This window comes from Manis pentadactyla, chromosome 1, assembly GCF_030020395.1.
Source record: "Manis pentadactyla isolate mManPen7 chromosome 1, mManPen7.hap1, whole genome shotgun sequence".
Lineage (NCBI taxonomy): Eukaryota > Metazoa > Chordata > Mammalia > Pholidota > Manidae > Manis > Manis pentadactyla.
Window position 1 is genome coordinate 221,814,812 of NC_080019.1, and position 21,353 is coordinate 221,836,164.

Consider the following 21,353-nt stretch of genomic DNA (forward strand, 5'->3'; position numbering starts at 1 on the left):
TGCCTTTGCTCCCTTGTTCCCATAGGCCCTAAAATCTTTATGTGCTGCTTTTTTTTTAAGTTTTATTTTTCCTTTCCCCTCCAACCTTGGAAATGCTTGCTCTGTCAAAGAAGCATCGAAGGGAGGGGAGCAATGGAAAGGTCAGCTCACAAGTCTGCAAGGAACTAAACCCAGGCTCCCACCCACCCCAGCTGTTTTGAGAAAGTGATGCTGTTCCTTATATGGTCGCTTTGCCAAAATCCACGTGAAAGGAGGAGGGAAGAGTGAGATGAGTCCAGTTTCCATCCTGCCCGTGGCTCGCAGTAGAATCTCCAGGCATGTTACTTTCTCTCTTTGGGTCTAAAGGATCCTGACTGTACAAAGACGAGGTTGGACCCTGGTAGTCCTTTCCTACCTTAGAACCCCAATTTATGAAACATGTGACTGCCTGTGAAGCTGCTGCAGAATAGGGTCCAAAGTTGCCTTTGGAAGTGGCCACTCCTTTCTGCTGCTTCTCCTATGCCTTAGAAGGGTACCTTCAGGCTCTGTAGGGGCACCAGGTCATTTAATAGAATTTAACAAGGGAGGGCAGTTAGTTACAAAGGTTTTAAAACCACTGGAAGACATCAGGGGCTGGGAAGGCAATCCATAGATTGGCAATAGCAGGAATCTTCTTCCAGCCCAAGGAGTGGAAGGAGATGGTGTTATCAGAGCCCATATCTAGCCACTGGGTGCAGGAATCATGGTGGGGGGATAGTAGGAGCTGGAATTATGGAAGGAAGGGCTGTTTGGAGCTTCAGAGTTGATATGATCACTGCTGCCTTTGTTGCCTGAATCAGAAAGAGAAAGACTAAAACCTGGTGCCTTTCTCTCACAGTCCAGTCTCTGAACAGTCTGAAATACAGGCAGAAGCTGGCTGGAAAAGACATGGGCTGTGATCTGAAGGCAAGCAGGCAAGTAACTGGAAGAAGCATTTGAAAAACACTGGGCTACATGATCTTTAAACTCACTTCCTGTACCCACATGGATTCCCTGGGAGATATCTGATTTCTCTTGCAATGAGATACTAGTTTAGGGTATTTCTTCCTAGGAATTGAAATAAACTATCTCCACCATTCTAGCATCTTAGGATAGCACTTGCTCACATCTCCATCTCCCTCTCTCCCAAAACCTGAACAGTAGTTTTATTTTTCCTTATGTGTGCTGAGCCACCATTTCATGAGAGTCATTCCTGGTAGACATCTGGTCTTCTGAAGACAGAATACAGGAACATGATCTTAATTATCCCATTCTCAATCTTTATTCAAGGGGTCTCTGGGAATGTGGGGCCAGAGTACAAACACAGGAAAGCAGTAGGATTATGCAGTCAGTCAATACTGTTGATCAGAGAAGCTTTGCTGTTTGACAACTGCCTGTCATCTTAGGTCAGTGACTTAGCCTTCAGCCTGGGTTTCTAATTTGTAAAATGGTTTTGTTAATCTGGGTGCTATAGTTAGGCTAGGTTCTGCAGCAGTAACAAATAATCCCCAGAATCTCAGGGGCTGAAAATCCACAAAGGTTTATTCGTTATTACAAGTTCATTGAGAGTGACCTGGGAATGTGTCTGTCTTCACTGTGTCCCCGAGCTGATAGATTATCTGCAATCTTGAATATGCCCATTCTCCACATCAGAGAGAGAAACTGGATGGGTAGCAGGATTGGCAATCAAATGTTGGCCCAGATATATCACATACCATATGTATTCACAGTTTATTGGCCAGAACTAGTTGCATGGCCTCACCTAACCTCAGTTAAGGCAAGGAAGAGACTGGGAGTGGAAGGTTAGGAGTACGTGTTGATTTGCATTAATGATAACTACAGAAAGAGATAATAATAAGTGACTGTTCATGATTGTTTAGACCTCTAGATGACATGAGTACTTAGTATAATGCCAAGTATGTGGTAAATGCTCAATAATAGTAGGTGAATAGTAGCTGAATGATTATTCAGTTGATTACATTTCCAGCATACTTTATATCATCTCTTTGCTTAGCAAGTTTCTCTTCTTCAAAAATAGACTGAAGTTGTTCCTCTCTAGATGTATCACACGTTCTTAATACATGAAATTGAGTTAATGAAGTTTTAGACCCACTCAGGGACCCTAGTCTTCCAAGTTTAGGTTTGAGAAAGATAGGTGATTATTCTGTAAGGTGACTGCTTTGTGGGTGATAGCGTGGGTGTCACAGTGGCTTAGAAACTATGTTCACTGTGTTGGTTTTCAATTTAAGAGCAACAAATTTTAAGTAAGCTTTCATTTGAGTCAATGTAGAAACAGTCAATATGTACTATATGTCTATGAAGCTGGTCTCTGGATCAATTGTAATTAGTTTGCAGCAGATTGCATTAACATATCTAAAATTAATACAATGAGTGTTCTGATGAAAAGGAATTGACCACCACCACACTGTGGCTGTTTTTAGTCTGTCTCAAATGCTCCTTTTAAAACCTTTTTTTTCCTTCTTCTGTTAATGGCTTTAAGTTGGTCCGTTAACATAGACTTAATCTATTGATCCTTCCCCATTTATCTTTTAAAGGTGGTCTTAGAATATGGCACATATCTAACGTTTAATCTTTTCTTTCATTAGGGGGCTTTTACTCAATGCCTAAACTTGAATTTTTCTTGGTACATTGTGTGACATGCTGTTAAAACTATTCAGTCGATGAGTATGTTTATTTTTGGAACTGTGTTTTTCAAATTACTAATGTTTCATCAAGACTTAAAAATCCAGAAGTAAGATTAACAAATCATATACAGTAAGTGATGTGAGCATTGCTTGGCAATTTATTTTTATCCTGGTATTATTTCTTTCTAAAGATGAAGTACAGGAGACTTCAACATTAAAAACATCATTACAATAATGGTAAAAGTGGAACAGAGAGTTATCTTTAGGCTTCATCATACTGAAATTTGAATTTTTTACAAGTGTGTGTAAATTGCATTGTGTTTATTTTAGATCTGAAGGACTTTTACTTTTCTATTTTTAGGGAAAGTCAGTTTCTGGGAATGAAAAATCATCTATATGAGGGAAGAAAAGGACAAAGGAAGGATTTTTTCCTTTGGCATAACTGGTATTTTTTGAGTATCTTCCATATGCCAAGCACTGTCACACTCTTCATAAAGGTAGAAAGAAGTTGAAGATATACTGTTCATGTCTTTCTGCCCTCTGATTATTTTCTTTCAGCACAGATAAAAAGTAATTGATGGTGTATATTGGAAAACCACTTCTACATGATACTTAAGCAAGATTACTTTAATATACCAGTTGCAGTTTTTAGGAAGTTAGTTTAATTAATAATGACTTTTTCATGTTACTGCAGTCAAATTTGGAGTGTGAAAGAGATAATCTCATTAAACGAATAATGGTTGTATCTAGACTCAGTTAAAACTATGTTAAATAAATGGGTTAGCTTGTGGCCCATTGATCTCAAATTGTTAAAAAATTTTTCTAGAAATACCTTATAATGGTTAGCTATGTGTATTCAGTTACTAAAATAATGTTATGAGCTTGATTTGGGGTGGCCATGGGGGAGACATATATTATATAGTAGAGTCCTTTACATTTTAAATAGTTATAGACTCACAGGGAGCTGCAAAAATGGTGCAGCATCTCATGCACCCTTCACCCAACTTCCCCTAATGTTGCCATATTAGTTTTAGTACAATATTAAAACTAGAACATTGACATTGGTACATTCTTAACTGGACTATAGACCTTATTCAGTCCTTACCAGATTTTTAAACCTGCATTCATTTGTGTGTGTATGTGTGTGTGTGTGTGTGTATGTAGTTGTCCCTAACATTTTTGATTACCAAAACAAGCATAAAGAATTTATACAGATTTTTTTCTTGCGCCTTTTAAAAATCTGTGCTGCCATTTGCTACTTAAGAGTACATATAAAAAAGTACACATAGATTGACTTGTTTTTCTCCTTATTTATTAGTGTTCTTATCTCTCTCCCCCAATTCCCCCAGACAGTTCAGGTAACCCCCAGGAGATGGCTGAATCTGCAGGAATACCAGAGCAAGAAACTCATGTCTGACAACGGAGTGAAGGTTCAAAGATTCTTTGTGGCAGACACAGCAAACGAAGCTCTGGAGGCGGCTGAGAGACTAAGTGAGCTAATTCCTAACAAGTGAAGTAATCTTGTCCAAATCAGTGAATTCACAGGTAGCAGTTTCCCACTAGTCTTTCTTGCAGGTTAGGTTATACTAACAGTGACAGAGTGGAGAACTTGAATTGCTAAGGCAAAAAAGCCCAATTAGGAAAACTTATTTTCTTTTACATGAGATAGCAGCAAAGGGGATGCTACTTTACGGCATTTTTCTGAGTTTTTCAGTCACCCTTTCACCTAGTTCTCTTGTCTGTGATTTAGTGGCTAGAAGAAATATGGTGAAGGGTGTAGAGTGTCAAACGAGAAGTCTATCCATAGCCGGGTATGTCAGGAAAGATAGTTGGCATCCCTTCTCAAGCCTCTTAAACGTGGGGGAAGTTCCCTCTGAGTGACTGGAGGAGAGCAAGGGGAAGAATGTGCATTTTGAAGGCAAGCTGACTTTGGTTTGTTTTGCCCTCCCAGTACCAGCTTTGTAGCTTTGCACTAGTGCCTTCATCTAAAGCCAATGGGTTTATCTCCCAAGGCAGTTGTAAGCCTTTGAGGGAGACTGTACATTGATGCCAGGTAGAAAATCTGATTTCCCTAGTTACACATTGCAATATTAGGAATCACATTCTGCTGTCTGTTTTTCAGTGAGCATTCCTTCTGGTGGCAAAGAGACTTATTGTCAGTCTGGATTAGCACTACCCAATAGAAGTATAATGTGAGCCACAGAAGTATTTTAATATTTTAGAGAGGAAAAAGGAAAAGGGTGAAATTAATTTTAATAATATATTTTCTTTACCCCAATACATACAAAATACTTCAATGGGTAACTAATATAAACAATCATCAGTGGGATGGTTTATATTCTTTTTTTGTCCTAATCTTTACAAATCTGGTTTGTATTTCATACCTCCAGCACTTCTCATTACATACTAGCCACATTTCAAGTGCTTGATAGACACACGTGGCAGGTGGCTATCACACTGGATAGCGCAGATATAGATGCTAGAAAGGTGCATGTGCGTTCTTTGCCTGAAACCTGGGAGAGCAATTGTTTCCTACTAGAAATAAAGAATAGAGCACCTGCTAACTGACCTTGCCCAGGCAACTGTAGCAAAGTTTGAAGGTCAAGATAGAGGCAGATTCCATATTTCAATTTTCTAATTTTGTGTGATCTTTGAAGAGTAAGCAAGCTCTTTTAGCTAGTTCCCCGACATACTTACATGCCAGATCCTGTCTATGTTTTGTTAGTTTAAATGCATGATTAGTCTTACCCTCAACAAGTACTTATTATCAGCCATATGTGTTAGGCACTGCATGGATACAACTGCGGAAGAATCAGTGAACCCTCTTTCTTATAAGAACTGATATCCTACAAGGAAATTAATTTGTAATTTTCAGATGCCAAATGTGGAAATTGAGAATGACTTACAGTTTAAGAAATGGAAATTGGTTTCATTTAAAAAAACTATCAAAATTGGTTTATTTGGTAGAAAAAACAATAAACTAGCCTAAACTTGGGTAATGAAAGCAAAAATGTGAAGTTCAGATTGGTCTTTGGTCTTCATTTTCCCCTTGTTTCCTTAAATGTCCTGAAATACTAGTATTCTTGGTCTAAGGGTCCTTCTTAGGGGAATTCTGAAAGTCACTTGATTACTGCCGTGCACTGCTTAGGCAAAGCCCAGCAGAGAGGACTTCTCTTTCCGGTTTTCATGGAGATTTGAACTTACTAAACTAATTGACCTCTTAGAAATGGGTTTATTTTATAAGCATTATTTAGCCATTACTTTGTGGTTGGAGATTGTATACTGAGCTTGTAAGACAGAAAGAATATTTGCTCTGGAGGAATTGCAAGGTGACATTTACATGCTGGGATAGGGTGAAGGGAGGAGAAAAGACAAGCAAAAAAAGCAGGTTTAAGTGAAATAAATTAAAATTACAAAATGAAAATAAACCTTTAAAAAAACATTTTGGTTCTTGACCAACTTAAAAAATAAAAGGATTGAGAATGATGTGACTGAGTATGTACCTTGGCCTGTGCATAGCCATAATAGATAATCCTGCAGATGGTATGACCATGGAGGGCCTCTCTCTGATCCTACTTAGAGCTAAAAGGGAATTCCGAGATCTAACCCATGCACCTCATTGGCTGAATGACTAATCCTATTTCACTCAGTGAAAAGTTGTGGAAGAAGGGACTTCTTTGGACTTCGTTGTTGAATAGACAGGTTGATCAGAGGGGAAATTAATTGAATTAGAAGAAGAGATGGTACCAGATCTAGGTGATTAAAAATGAAATGAATTGATAGTAAATATGAAAGGAAGTATGCAAGTCACTGAGATTCTGGAGAAGTAAAAACAAGAAAAATCTGGCAAAATTTCAGTGTTCACATACTTGTCACTACAAGATGGACAAGAACCAGGAGCTCAACTGTAGTTCTACCAAACAGATTTGAGGTTAAGGTTAAAGCTGTATCACACTAACATGTTTCTAATTGTCCTAAGAATGGGCCCTCCACCGTATAATTACGATACGTGGAAAGGTAAATTGCCTAACATGCAGTACGTGCAATAAAAGGTTTTGGTGTAGCCATCATCATAAATTCCCAGGGGCTCACTGCTGTCACGATTCAAATCTATGGACAAATCAGGGATGTGATGATCAGTATTCTTTCCATCATATGTTAGGAGACTTCATATTTTAATTTGAAAAGTTTATAAATGATTGAAATATATGTACTTACCTTCTGACTTTATTCATATTTGGATGTGTTTTGAAATAAAATGATATTCATAAAACATTTTGAAAATAAATGTTTATATTAGTCATGCCTATGATTTCCAGTAATCTCTGTGTAGATTACCTCACAAATCTCTTTTTTTTGTGTCTGAACCCACATTCCTAGTTGTTTCTTTGGCCATCCATTTATGCTCGTCTCTGTCTTCTGGCCCAGATAGAACTTGTCATCTTTTGGTTGCTCCGCACCTTCTCTTCCTCTTATCTGCTACTTACCCAGCTGAAATACCGCCACATCCTCTCTGATGCCTCTCATGTCTGTTATATTCAGTCAGTCACTAAATCCTGCCATTTCAATGCAGCACTGTTATGTTGCTAAGCAAGGAAACAGGCATGATAAGGTTAAAAGCTTGCTAAGGGTGTACAGCTAATAACTGACAAAGATGGGATTTCTACCCAGCCAGATTAGATTTAATCTCCTCTGTGAGCATTTTTCCTCTTTGCTAACTTAATGATGATATTTTTAGGAAATTTTTATGTGTGAGTCAGCATTTTTAAGATAGAAAATGCATATTAATAAAATTAGAAGATTGCATTAAAATGAGATGTGGCAGGTTCTAAGGCACAATTTATAGAAATTCTGATCTGCAGATGATTTTTTCCTAACGATTCATTTTGTTGTATCTCTTTGGGCAATGGGAAGTTTTGCTGTATAGTTGTGGAAAGTTTAATTTGAACATTTGTTTGAACTGGATAATACAAACCTTTTGTTTCTGAAACAGTTCATAATGATACTATATTGAGTAAGGGCCTCATTTTATTGCACAGAAATGGATTTATGTCTGACTGAGACAGTAAATTTGATTTGGTGAATTAAGTTTTTAGTTTGTGGATAATATTCATTTCTGCAGCAGTTTATATGAACTACCTTTTGCAATCATGCTTTAACAAAGGGTTTCCCTTGCCTGTCATTTTTTCAGGAGGTTTATTAGTTACATACTTTTCTCCTCTGTGGTTTGAATTTAATGCACACAAACAGCAGGTAATAACAGAATGCCTACTGTGTGCATGACTGGTCTTTGTTGCTTTTCTTTAAAGATGAATGAAGGAAAATGTCTCTCACATAATTCAAAAGCCTATGTTAAAGGAGTAATTGCATATAAGCATAAGTTAAGCTTATCTCGGACCACTCACTACCTTTTAGTTTGGGGAATATATACACCTTATTAATTATTCCATTCATGTTGCTGTGAGACTCAGCATATGGTTAAGCAAGAAGATTGTATTTCAAAAACTCATAGTTTTATTTTTTGCCAGGAAAGAAATTGAAATATGAATGAAAGAATTAATCTTCTCTGAGGTAATGACATGCTTCCTAAAATGGAGATAAGGAGCTTTTATTGAATTTGGCTGGCTTTGGATTGCTTTCAGCTACAACATGTTTGCTTTCATCAATATGATAACTTATTCTTTTCATTTTATAAAATCACATTCTAAAGCTAGTGAATTACTTATAGCATTAAGAAATTGTATTTTATATAAAAATGGAACTGCTGCCAATTGACTATTGATTGACATGTACTTTTAATCCTTTAAGCAATTAAACATTTCGCAAGCCTCCTTAACGCTTGTGGCTTTGTCATACCATATTATGTGGTTAAGATCTTGCAAAGAGATCCTATGTCCTTAGATGATGGGCATTATTGTCTTATAATGGCAGGTGAGGATCACATTGAGTTCTTTGGAGAAAATCTTCATTTTACCACTGTATCAGCTGCCCATTATTTTGAATCTGGAGTCAGGAATACAAAGAAGCAAAAGTAATGGCAAATGTGGCCTATCAGAGGTGAAGCAGCATCTGATTTCCAGGTGTAATGGTGGTGTCCTCATGAGATAGATGGTTCATACGGTGTGTTTTGACTGTGTTGGCTGCTCACCCTCTTGAGTTCTTCCCATTTATTGATCCTGATTCATCCAACCTCCTTGGTGAGCCTTCCCATATCTTTTCTTTAATTCACTTCGTGTTTATTTCCGCTATACTTATTTTTCTGTTGCTTGCTGCTAAGAACCCTGACTCATCTAGACAGAGGTGCTTATCAGTGGTCCTGGGACGTAGTAAATGCGTGGTAATTATTGTAACTCAGAAAATTTTCACTTGCTCATGTATACTTACAAATGCTCCTTACAAAGAACACCTGGATTGACACTATAGACTTTTCCTAACTGTGTTTATAAAGAGGATCCTGTCCAACAATTTGTAGGCTTTAATAGCATTTCCTATTGTATTTATTTTTACAGAGATCCCCCATTTTATAAGATATTCTTTTCTCTTCTTCCTGAGTCTGCAAATACAAATGGGCTTCCCTGGCTGTCTCCTTAGAATTTCTCTGTGCTAGAATATCTTTTTCATAATTGTTTTGTGGTGTTCACTGAATAGAAATAGCAGGAGACCTGCAGAAGGAAGGGCAAGATCAAGGCCATTGTGGGCAGGCAGGCTATATAAGTACCCATATAGCTCGCTCTCAGTTTCCTTAGAAACCAATGAGAAGAACGCTTTGAAAGTCAGTGCCTCAACTTGAATTTTGGCAGTATAATAAAGCAAGGATTGATTCTTCTACTTGCATTTTAACCAATAAACATAATAGTGCCTGCATTTACCCTTTGGCCTCTTGCCCTGCACCTGGTATCATACTGAGCATTTGAAAGTGTGCTCTCCTGTAATTCTCATTTAAACCAAAGGGAAAGGCTTTCCTTTAGGGACTGGGTCTGAATATCACCAGATCTCTGGGTGCTCATGACTGTGTACCTGCGGTAGCTGACATCATTTCATTTTCTGTATTTTCAGTGTGTCATTAATGGAATTATTTCTTAACTTATTTTTTTTAAAGCTACTTCATTGTGAATGAACAAGAAGTTCTGTTGGAACATAGTCTCGTTTTCCAAGACTTCCCTGTGAATTGTTTCTTCCCAGGGCCTTTGACTTACCCAGTGTACAGTTCGGTAGTTCTGAATATCCAGAGGGTACCTTATGGGGTCACAAATGTAGAGAAGCTGTCTGGGGTAAATGGGCATATGAGCTAGCTGCATATTTTCTGTCTGTCTGGATATATTGGCCTTTTAAAATAAGGCTTAAATATAAGCAAATCTTTTTGATTCAGAAAGGAATTGCTCACTATTTTGATTTTGGAAAATACAGAAGATATAAAAAAGTAAAAACCTCCTCTAGTCCCATTATCCAGAGGGAACTTACCTTAATATTAACATAGTTCCCTTCATTTTTCTTAGCCATTTATTTATTCATTCAGCAACATTAATTTCTGAGTATATATTTGCATAAATAAAATTGATAGAGACCTTTTTTTTTAATTTGAGAAAATGCTATGCATACAGTTTGATATCAATCTCACTTTTAAAATTCCCAAATACTCCCTGTATGGCCCCGGAAGATGACTGGTTAGCCAAAGACGGGTAAGATTCCTCAAGGGAGGAACAACCTAAGACAGGCACAGTCGCAGGGGGGCCATCAGGTGAGGAAATGGGGATCAGCAGAGGTGAGGCTTAGAACCTCCCCCCTCATGTTCTGAGAGAAATCTTCTGCATACATGGATGTTTATTGCCCTCGTCTAGCTCGGATTAACACATAGTCTACAGGCACACACCTGATCATCTACATTTGCTCTCTTACAACACTAAACCCTGTTTTCTACCTTTATCTCGTATCTACCTACCACTTCAGCATTTTATTAAAAATAATAATAATAAAGAGAGAAATGTGGTATCCACATATAAATCAAGTTTAAAAATCAAATGAATATTCATATTTGAACTGACTGTTTATAGTATATAATGCATGAACAAAACCGAAAGCTTCTGTGATGACTGCCCTTGTAATGTTCACCATGTAACTTATTCACTAGGTAGGAATTTGTACTCCATGTAAGAACTTGTTCGTTATGCATCAGAAGATTGGAGACTGACGAAAATTAGGCTTGGGGTGGATTAATGATTGTGCATTGAGTATTGACCCCCCTATACAGAATTTTATTGTTGTTAACTATTTGATCAATAAATATGAGAGATGCCCTCACAAAATATATATATATATATATATGTGTATATATATATATATATATATAAACACACTTCAAATTGTAAAATAAATAAGTAACCGGGATGTAATGTATAGCATAAGGAATATAGTCAAAATATTGTAACAACTTGGTATGGTGATAGCTGGTACCTAGAATTATCATGTGTATAAATGTTGAATCACTGTGTTGTACACCTGAAACTAATGTAATACTGTGTGTCAACTACCCTTCAATAAAAAAAAAAAAAAAAAAAAAGGGGTTAATAAAAACACCCTTAGAAATAATAAAAAAAAAAAATTCCCAAATACTACATTTTTTTTTCCAAAAATGCTGCTTTAATATTTGTACGGTAGTTCCTAGATTGACTATGTTATTTTCTATTATGACTTACTTAGATAATATTTTTTCTATTTTGTTTCGTTAGGTAATGATAGCTTTTGTGACCCATAAACTGCCTAATTCTCAACAGCTTAATACAATAAAGAGGAATTTCTTAGTCATATCAAAGGCCACTGTGGTATTCCTGGTCTGCCTTAAAGTGGAGACTCACAAATCCAGGCTTTCATTATTTCATTCTGCCCTCTTTAACACGTGGCTCCCAAAGATGACCTAGGAATTGTGTTCATTCCAGCTAGTTTAAAGGGGAAAAGAGCACAGAGGATTGCATGTGGAGATTTTGCAGGGACTACATCACTTTAGCTCCCATTTTATTAGTTAAAATTCACTTGGTGATCACAGTGAACTGTAAGGGAGACTGGGAAGTGTAGTCTCAATGCACACATAGGAAGAAGAGAAAATGGGTTTGGTGATCATGTAGCAATCTCTGTAGTGTTTAGAAATTGGGGGAAATTTGTCTCCTTGCTTCTTGGTATAGAGTGAATATGGACTATACAGTCAGAACAGAGCTCTCATCCCAGCTTTACTTCTATTACTTAAGCCACAATTTACTTGACTATAAAATTGAGGATAATGATACATACTTCAAGGAATGACTCAGATTAAAAAAAGACAAATACAGCACATGCCTCATACAAATTAGGCACTCACCAATTTACCTTCTTTTCTTCTTTCTTTTTTGGTCTGAACTGAGCAAATATTTCAAACCAATCCAGAAGGAATACAATAATAGCTATTAAAAATACCAGCAGCAGATAAAAATTAAAAATGCTTAATGCTTTTGCAATAACACCCGAGTGTTAAACTGTATTTAGTGCACAACTCATCAGATGCTTTAATAATGAATATATAACACGTATGCTTTTGGTTGATATTTTCCAGGGAGATGCCAGTATGTGAAGTCAAAAATTGCATCATTTTGAAAGAAAATGAAAATCGTTCTTTCTTTACATTGCAACAGAATAAATATTACCTGAGGAATTATGCTTTTAAGATGCTGCACTATTCCCTAAGGTGGTTGTTACAGGAATTGGCAACATTTAACAGATGTTCATAAATAGTACTAAGGTTCCACCTGAGTTTTTTAGGTTATCTGCAAAATCAGGAAATGAATTGAAAAAGTTAAAAAGAAATTACTTGATCTACTTTTAAGATGAAAACCAGATGAGTAAACAAACTACCTAAGTTATGTTTTTTTTTCCCTTTCTTTCATTTGACACAGAATAAGCTAAGGGATTTGTGAATCTCTTATTTCTCTCAAATTAAATGTGGGCCAAGTATTAGAATACTTTTTGTCTTCAGACTTTTATTTGAGTGAATATACCAATCATTTCAGTATGGGGAAAAGAAGCAGATGGAATGTGTATAACAGGGGAAAAATATCAGTGCTAAAAGTATTTGATATGCAAAACTCAAACTGTTCCCAGTCTTCAGGTGCTAGATGTAGCACTGAAAAATTTCGTATAAATATAATTTTCTTTATAAATAACCTTCTCATGAGCATCTTAAACATGAGAAAATCTAGATTCCTTCATGACTTTCCTCTTGCTAAAATTCTTACTGCTCTTCCTTGTTTAGCAGATTCAGTTTAATCTTACAAGACCAGTTGTGTGTGATGTATTCACAGTCTGTCCTTCACACTTTGAGCTTATTTCCCAGTGTATGGCCACAGCAGATTCCTTCCTGCCTTTGTGCATATTCTTTCCTCTGTAGAGTGCCTTTTGACTCAGTGGATGTCACTCTGGAGTTGGCCTTAAATTTGAATCCTGCATCTGCCACATGTTAGCTGTGTGACCCCAGGCAAGTGACTTAACCTCTAGAATCCTCAGTTTCCCTATCTGTAAAATAACTTTACTAATAATACTTCCTTGGGGAGCCATAAGTGTGAAATGAAGTCATGTATGTCTTAGGGGTAGCAGGTTTGTATATCAGTGTCTCCATAATGGGTAACTGGGATCATTATCATTGTTTTTATCACCTATACATTTTGGTCTAGCTTAATTGTCACTAATCAGTGATACCTTTTGGGAGGCACTGGTGCTGTTTAAGAAGGTAGACCCTGGAGGAGACTGACTTGATTTCAAGTCTAGCTTCACCGCCTTATTCTGTTTTAACTTCTCTAGGACTCCATTTTAAGATCTGTAAAATATGGGATGTCAAGTCCATGGGTTTGGTAGGAGGAGTGCCCTAGGTTTTCATACAGTGTTTGGCTCATAGGAGACATGGGTAGATACTGTGATTATATATGCATATATATTTAATTGAAGTATAATTAACATATAACATTAATTTCAGGTATACATCCTAATGATTCCATATGTGCACATACTGCAAAATGATCGCCATAGTAAGTCTAATTAACATACATCATCACATATAGCCACAATTTTTTTTTTGGTGAGGACAACTTTTAAGATTTACTGTCTTACCAATTTTCTAATATAAAATACAGCATTATTAATGATAGTCATCATGCTGTATATTACATCACCATGACTTAACTATCATAACTGGAAGTTTGTGTCTTTTGACCTCCTCCACCCATTTGCCTTCATCCCTACCTCTGGCAACCACCAGTCTGTTATGTTTCAGTAAGTTAATTTTTTAGATTCCATAAAGAAGTGAGATCATACAGTATTTATCTTTGACTTATTTCACTTAACTAATATGAAATATTAAGTGAAATATTTCATTGTATATATTTACCACATCTTCTTTATACATTCTTTCATCAGTGGATGTTTAGGTTATTTCCATGTCTTAACTATTGTGAATAGTGCTGCAGTGAACATGAGGGTGCAGATACCTTTTTGAGTTAGTGTTTTTGATTCCTTTAGATAAATACCCAGAAATTGAAATACTGGATCATATGGTCATTCTATTTATTTTTTAATTGAAGTATCATTGATACACAATCTCATGAAAGTTTCAGATTAACAACATTGTGGTATCAACATGAACACCTATTATCAAGTCCTCACTGCCCCCATTGCAGTCACTGTCTATCAGCATAGTAAAATGCTATAGAGTCATTACTTGTCTTCTCCATGCTGTACTGCCTTTCCTGTGCCCTACATGTATTGTGAATGCTAATTATAGTGCCCCTTAATCCCCACCACCCTCCCATCCTCTCTAACCCCTTCCTTTTAGTAACCATTAGGCCCTTCTCCAGCTCTGAGTCTGCTGCTCTTTTGTTTCTTCAGTTTTGCTTTTTTGTTACACTGAGTGGAATCATTTGGTTCTTGTCTTTCTCTGCCAGGCTTGTATCACTGAGCATAATACACTCTAGCTCCATCCATGATGTTGCAAATGGTAGATTTGTTTTCTTTTTATGGCTGAATGATATTCCATTTTGTATATGTACCACATCTTCTTTATCCATTCATCTACTGATGGACACTTAGATTGCTTCCATATCTTGGCTATTGTAAATAGTGCTGTAATAAACATAGGGGTGTATATGTCTTTTTGAATCAGGGATCTTGTTTTCTTTGGGTAAATTCCTAGGAGTGGAATTCCTGGGTCAAATGGCATTTCTTTTTTAGTTTTTTGAGGAACCTCCATATTGCTTTCCACAATGGTTGAACTCATTTACTTTCCTACTAACATTGTAGGAGTTGGTAGGAGGGTTTCCCTTTTTCTGCATCCTCACCAGCATTTGTTGTTCCTTTTCTCTTGGATGTTGGCTGTCCTAACTGTTGTGAGGTGGTATCTTATGTGGTTTTAATTTGCATTTCCCTGATGATTAGTGATGTGGAGCATCTTTTCACATGCCTGTTGGCTGTCTGAATTTCTTCTTTGGAGAAGTGTCTGTTCACATACTCTGCCCATTTTTTAATTGGGTTGTTTATTTTTTGGGTGTTGCTACATGTGAGTTCTTTATATATTTTATATGTTAACCCCTTATCAGATGAGTCATTTACAAATATATTCTCCCGTACTGTAGGATGCCTTTTTGTTCTACTGATGGTGTCCTTTGCTGTACAGAACTTTTTAGTTTGGTATAGTCCCATTTGTTCATTTTTTATTTTGTTTCCCCTGCCCAAGGAGAAACAGGATGTTCAGGAAAAAGTTGTTTATGTTTATACTCAAGAGATTTTTGCCTATGTTTTCTTCTTAGAATTTTATGGTTTCATGACTTACAATCAGGTCTTTGATCCATTTCAAGTTTACTTTTGCGTATAGTGTTAGAAAGTAATCCAGTTTCATTCTCTTACATGTAGCTCTCCTGTTTTGCCAACACCAGTTGTTGAAGAGATTGTCGTTTCTCCATTGTATATGTGTATATGCATGGCTCCTTTATTGTATATTAATTACCATATATGCTTGGCTTTATATCTGGGCTCTCTATTCTGTTCCATTGATCTATGGGTCTGTTCTTGTGCCAGTACCAAATTGTCTTGATTACTATGGCTTTGTAGTAGAGCTTAAAGTCAGGGAGCATAATCCCCAGAGCTTTATTCTTCCTTCTCGGGACTGTTTTGGCTATTTGGGGTCTTTTGTGGTTCTATATGAATGTTAGAACTATTTGCTTTAATTTGTTGAAAATGCTATTTGTATTTTGATAGGGATTGCATTGAATCTAGATTGCTTTTTGCAGGGTGACCATTTTGTCAATACCAATTCTTCCTGTTCATGAGCACAGGATGTATTTCCATTTATTGGTGTCTTCTTTAATTTCTCTGATGAGTGTTTTGTAGTTTTCAGGGTACAGGTCTTTCACCTCCTTGGTTAGGTTTATTCATAGGTATTTTATTCTTTTGGATGCACTTGCAAATGGAATTGTTTTCCTGAGTTCTCTTTCTGCTCATTTATTGTTAGTATGTAGGCTTGCAACAGATTTCTGTGTATTAATTTTGTATCCTGAAACTTTACTGAATTCAATTATTAGTTCTAGTAGTTTTTTGATGGATTCTTTATGGTTTTTTATGTACAATATGAAGTCATCTGTGAACAGTGAAAGTTTAACTTCTTCCCTACCAATATGGATGCCTTTTATTTCTTTCTGGTGTCTGATTGTCATGGCTAGGACCTCCAGTACTATGTTGAATTAAAGTGGTTAGTGTGAGCATCCTTGTCTTGTTCCTGATCCTAGAGGAATAACTTTCAGTTTCTTGCTGTTAAATATGATGTTGGCTGAGGGTTTGTTGCATTTGGAATGTATTATGTTGGGGTACTTACCCTCTGTACCCATTTTGTTGACAGTTTTTATCATGAATGGATGTGGAAGTTTGTCAAATGCTCTCTCAACATCTATAGAAATGATCGTGTGATTTTTGTCCTTTTTGTTGATGTGGTGTGTGATGTTGACACCTTTTCAAATATTGTACCTTTCTTGCATCCCTTGAATAAATCACACTTGATCATGATGGATGATCTTTTTGATGTATTTTTGAATTTGGTTTGCTAATATTTTGTTGAAGATTTTTACATTTATGTTCATCAGCAGTGTTGTGTAATTATCTGTTTTTGTGGTGTCTTTGTCTGGTTTTGGTATTAGAGTGATGCTGGCCTCATAGAATGAGTTTGTAAGTATTCCCTCTTCTACTTTTTGGAAAACTATAAGGAATGTGGATATTGGGCATTCTTTAAATGTTTGATGAAATTCATTCATGAAGTCATCTGGGAAGGGATTTTGTAGTAGGTAGTTTTTTGATCACGAGTTGAATTTCATTGCTGGTAGTAGGTCTGTTCAGATTTTTTGTTTCTTCCTGGATCAGTCTTGGAAGGTTGTATTTTTCTAGAAAGTTGTACATTTCTTCTAGGTTATCCAGTTTGTTAGCATATTTTTTTTTCATAGTGTTCTCTAAAAATTCTTTGTATGTCTGTCTAGGGGCAAATCTATTTTGTTTATTTTCTTGAAGAACCACCTCCTGGTTTCATTGATTGTATTGCTTTATTCTACTCAATTTTATTTATTTGTTCTGTGATCTTTATTATGTCCCTCCTTCTATTTACTTTGGGTCTCATTTTTTCTTCTCTTTCTAATTTCATTAATCATCAGTTTAGACTGTTCATTTGGGATTGTTCTTCTTTCTTGAAGTAAGCCTGTATTGATATAGACTTTCTTATGAGAACTGCCTTTGCTGTATTCCACAGATTTGGGGCTGTTGAGTTGTTGTTTTCATTTGTCTTCATGTACTGCCTGATCTGTATTTAATTTGGTTATTGATCCACTGATTATTTAGGATTATGTGTTAAACCTCCATGTGCTTGTGGGCTTTTTTGTTTTCTTTGCATAATTTATTCCTAATTTTGTACCTTTGTGGTCTGAGATGCTGGTTGGCACAATTTCAATCTTTCTGAATTTACTGAGGCTGTTTTTGTGGCCTAGTATGTGATTTGTTCTGGAAAATATTCCAGGTACACTGAAGAAGAATATGTATCCTTATGCTTTGGATGGAGTGTTCTGTAGATGTCTGTTAGGTCCGTCTGTTCTAATGCATTGTTCAATGCCTCTCTCTCCTTACTTACTTTCTGTCTGGTTGATCTGTCTTTTGGTGTGAATGGTGTGTTGAAGTCTCCTAAAATGAGTGCATTGCATTCTGTTTCTCTCTTTAATTCTGTTCATATTTTTTGTACATATTTGGGTGCTCTTATTTTACATACGTGGATATTTATAATGGTTATATATCCTCTTGTTGGACTGACCTCTTTATCATTATGTGATGTCCTTCTTTGTCTCTTGTTACTTTATTTTGAAATCTGTTTTGTCTGATACAAGTACTGCAACTCCTGCATTTTTCTCTAAATATCTTTTTTCATTCCTTCACTCTTAGTCTGTGTATGTCTTTGTGTTTGAAGTGAGTCTCTTGTTGGCAGCATATAGATTGGTCTTGTTTTTTTATCCATTGTGTAACTCAATGTCTATTGATTGGTGCATTCAGTCCATTTACACAAAGGGTGATTATTAATAGATATGTACTTACTGTCATTGCTGTCTTCTGACTTGTGGTTACCAAAAGTTCAAGGGAAGGCTTTCTTACAATCTAGCCGTCTAACTTAACTTGCTTATTACTCTATTTCAAACAATCTACCGAGTTTTTTTTCCTCCCTTCTTTTTCTTCCTCTTCCACTCTTTATATATTAGGTGTCATATTCTGTACTCTTTGTATATCTCTTGACTTTGAGGGTAGTTGATTTAATTTTGCATTTGCTTAGTAAATAATTGGTCTATTTCCTTTACTGTGGTTTCATTTTCTCTTGTGGCAGCTATTTAGCCTTGGGAGCACTTCCATCTATAATAGTCCCTTTAAAATACCCTGTAGAGATGGTTTGTGGGAGGTAAAGTCCCTCAACTTTTGCTTATCTGGAAATTGTTTAATCCCAGCTTCTAATTCAAATGATAATCTTACTGGGTAGAGTATTCTTTGTTTGAGGCCCTTCTGTTTTACTGCATTAAATATATCATGCCACTCCCTTCTGGGCTATAATGTTTTTGCTGAGAAGTGCGCTGATACCCTGATGGGGTTTCCTTTATAAGTGATCTTTTTTTTTCTCTCTCTGGCTACTTTCATTACTCTCTCTTTGTGCTTGGTGTTTGCCATTTTAATTATTATATGTCTTGGTGTTGTCTTCCAAGGTTCCCTTATGTTGGGATATCTCTGCACTTTCATGACTTGAGAGACTATTTCCTTCCCCAGATTCTATCCATTTTTCTCCCTCTTCTTCTTATACCCCTATAACGCAAATATTGTTCTGTTTTGGTTGGTTGCAAAGCTCTTTTACTATTCCTTCATTATTAGAGATCATTTTTCTCTCTCTGCCTCTATTTCTTTGTATTCTTTTTGTCCAGTTTCTATTTCACTTACTGTCTCCTTTGCTTCATCTACTTTAATCTCATCATTGTATTTTTCATTTCAGATACTGTATTTTTCAAAGTTTCTATCTTTGTTGAAGTCCTCTCTGAGATCTTGAATATTTTTCTGTAGCTCTGTGAGCATGTTTATGACTTTTATAAGATCTTTATCAAGAAGATTGCAGTTTCATTAAGCCTTCTTTCTGGCATTTTTTTCTTGTACTTTTTTTTTTTTGATGAATGTCTTCTGCCTCTTCATTTTTTAAAATGTCTCTTTTGGGATAGTAGATTTGTTTAGGCAGCACCCTCTAGTGCCCAGATGCTCTACTTTCTGGAGCTGCCCATCACCTGCAGCAATGGTGGGGTTCACAGGTGAGTAGAACTGGTACCTGCCAGGAGGAAAGAGCCCTTTCCTGCCTTCCTGGCTGCAAGGCCTGCCTACACTGCCAGGTCCAGTGGGCTGAGCATGCAGGGAGGAGTCTCTGTGCTGTGCCCCTATAGCTGTTGTAGGCCGGTCCACCCTCAGGCTGGCCTGGTGCAGTGTCGGGGGCAGCAGGTGCATGGGATTGGTGCTGCTTGGAGGAAGTAGCAGCAGGCTGCATACTGCAGGGGGGCCTTGGGGCTGCATTACCATCCAGGGGGATGGAGCATCTGAAGCTACTGAGAGTACCCAGCCTGCTGGGCTGAGTGTGCTGGGATGATTTTGTCCATCTGCCCTTTCTCCTGAGCAGCGAACTCTTTGTAATCTTTGCCTCTTTAGGCCCCTCTCACTGTTAGGAAGTCTTTCAAACTGCCCACCTTTCTTTTGTTCCAGGGGTCTGGTTGTGCATACCTGTTCTCCACAAGCGGCTGGAATCTCAGTCTCTTTGAGTATTCCACCTGTCTTTACTTTCCAGACCCACTAATCACCAGAGCACCATGTAATGTCAGTTCATGCTCCTGGAGCAGATCTCCAGGTCTGGGTGTTCAGCAGTCCTTGGCTTCTACTCCCTTCCCACTCTGCTCCTATTCCTCCCACCTGTGGGCTGGGGTAGGGGGAGTTCTTGGTCCTGCTGGATTGTGGCTTTGCTACTTTACCCTTTTCTGTGTGGTCTTCTCTTTTCCCCAGATGTAGGTAGTCTTTTCTGCAGTCTTCAGGTCGGTTTTTCAAGATTAGTTGTATTTACTGTATTTTCATGATTTATGTGATTTTGGAAGGAGGTTTCTGCTTCACCTCTCACACTGCCATCTTTTTCTGACTCCCATGGTCGTTCTAATTTTAATTTTTTGAGGAACCTCATAGTGACTGTACCAATTTGCCTTTGCACCAACAGTGCAGATTTTGCCATTATATTATGGTGGGGTTTGCTATTCTGGTAAGTGATGTACTTCACATGTCAGTGTGCATGTTGTGTGGGGTGGAGGCTATAATTTAACCTGTGGGATCTTTATTCAGGAAAGAAGCAGGGTATTACTTACGTGGTAGTTTTGGCTGGCTTCTCACTTAATATTTTTCATATAAGAAATAGATTTTATGTATTCTCATATACCGGGATAGGAGATTTTAAGTTTCGTGGGGCACTTAGAGTTTTACTAACTATCTCTAAATGTAGGTGACCATCCCTATTGGTTTTCCTGGGACAGACTTAGATATATCTGTCATTCCAGAACTATCATTAATAGTAAACTGTTCACTCCCGAAACTGCCTCCATTTAAACAATAAAGTATGTGGTCACCTTATTTGAAGAGTAATTTTAAGGATGACTCCTTGATAGCAGTTGACCTTATAACATGAAGACTGTTCAGTAGGACATAATATTAATATCATTAAGTATTAACCCATTAATTCATGCAGCTTTTAAATGAAGAATAAAAAGGAGACTATAGGACTTTCCTGATACAATTAAGGATGAATGCAGTGAGCGGGGTATAAAAACAGTTGAATTATCCTTTCCAGGGCCATGGCTGTTTCCCATTCATCTTTGCATTCTTTTTACCTCAAACATGGTATGGTTCTCTAAGTGGTTACAGAATGGAAAAATCAGTAATAGAATAATCACCCCAAGGGAACTTCTATCTTGGTTAACATTTGCCAAGAAGTACTTCTCTGATATACACCTGCAGTGGGTTTCCATGTAATATCCTGGGCCATGTCCAGAAGCTTGGTTTAGGGAGAAGGCCAGACTAAGGGAGCAGCAGCCCCGTGGGCCATGGCAATAAGGTGGAAAGTCGTAA

General features: G+C 37.1%; 1 protein-coding gene across 1 annotated transcript in view; it reads left to right on the forward strand.

Moving 5' to 3' along the window:
* SUCLG2 (succinate-CoA ligase GDP-forming subunit beta) overlaps positions 1 to 21,353 on the forward strand; it is a 288,180-nt gene that overhangs the window by 50,496 nt on the left and 216,331 nt on the right. Inside the window, exon 2 of the mRNA XM_036878019.2 lies at positions 3,992 to 4,133. Coding sequence (XP_036733914.1) covers positions 3,992 to 4,133 — 142 coding nt within the window. The remainder of the gene's footprint in view (positions 1 to 3,991; positions 4,134 to 21,353) is intronic.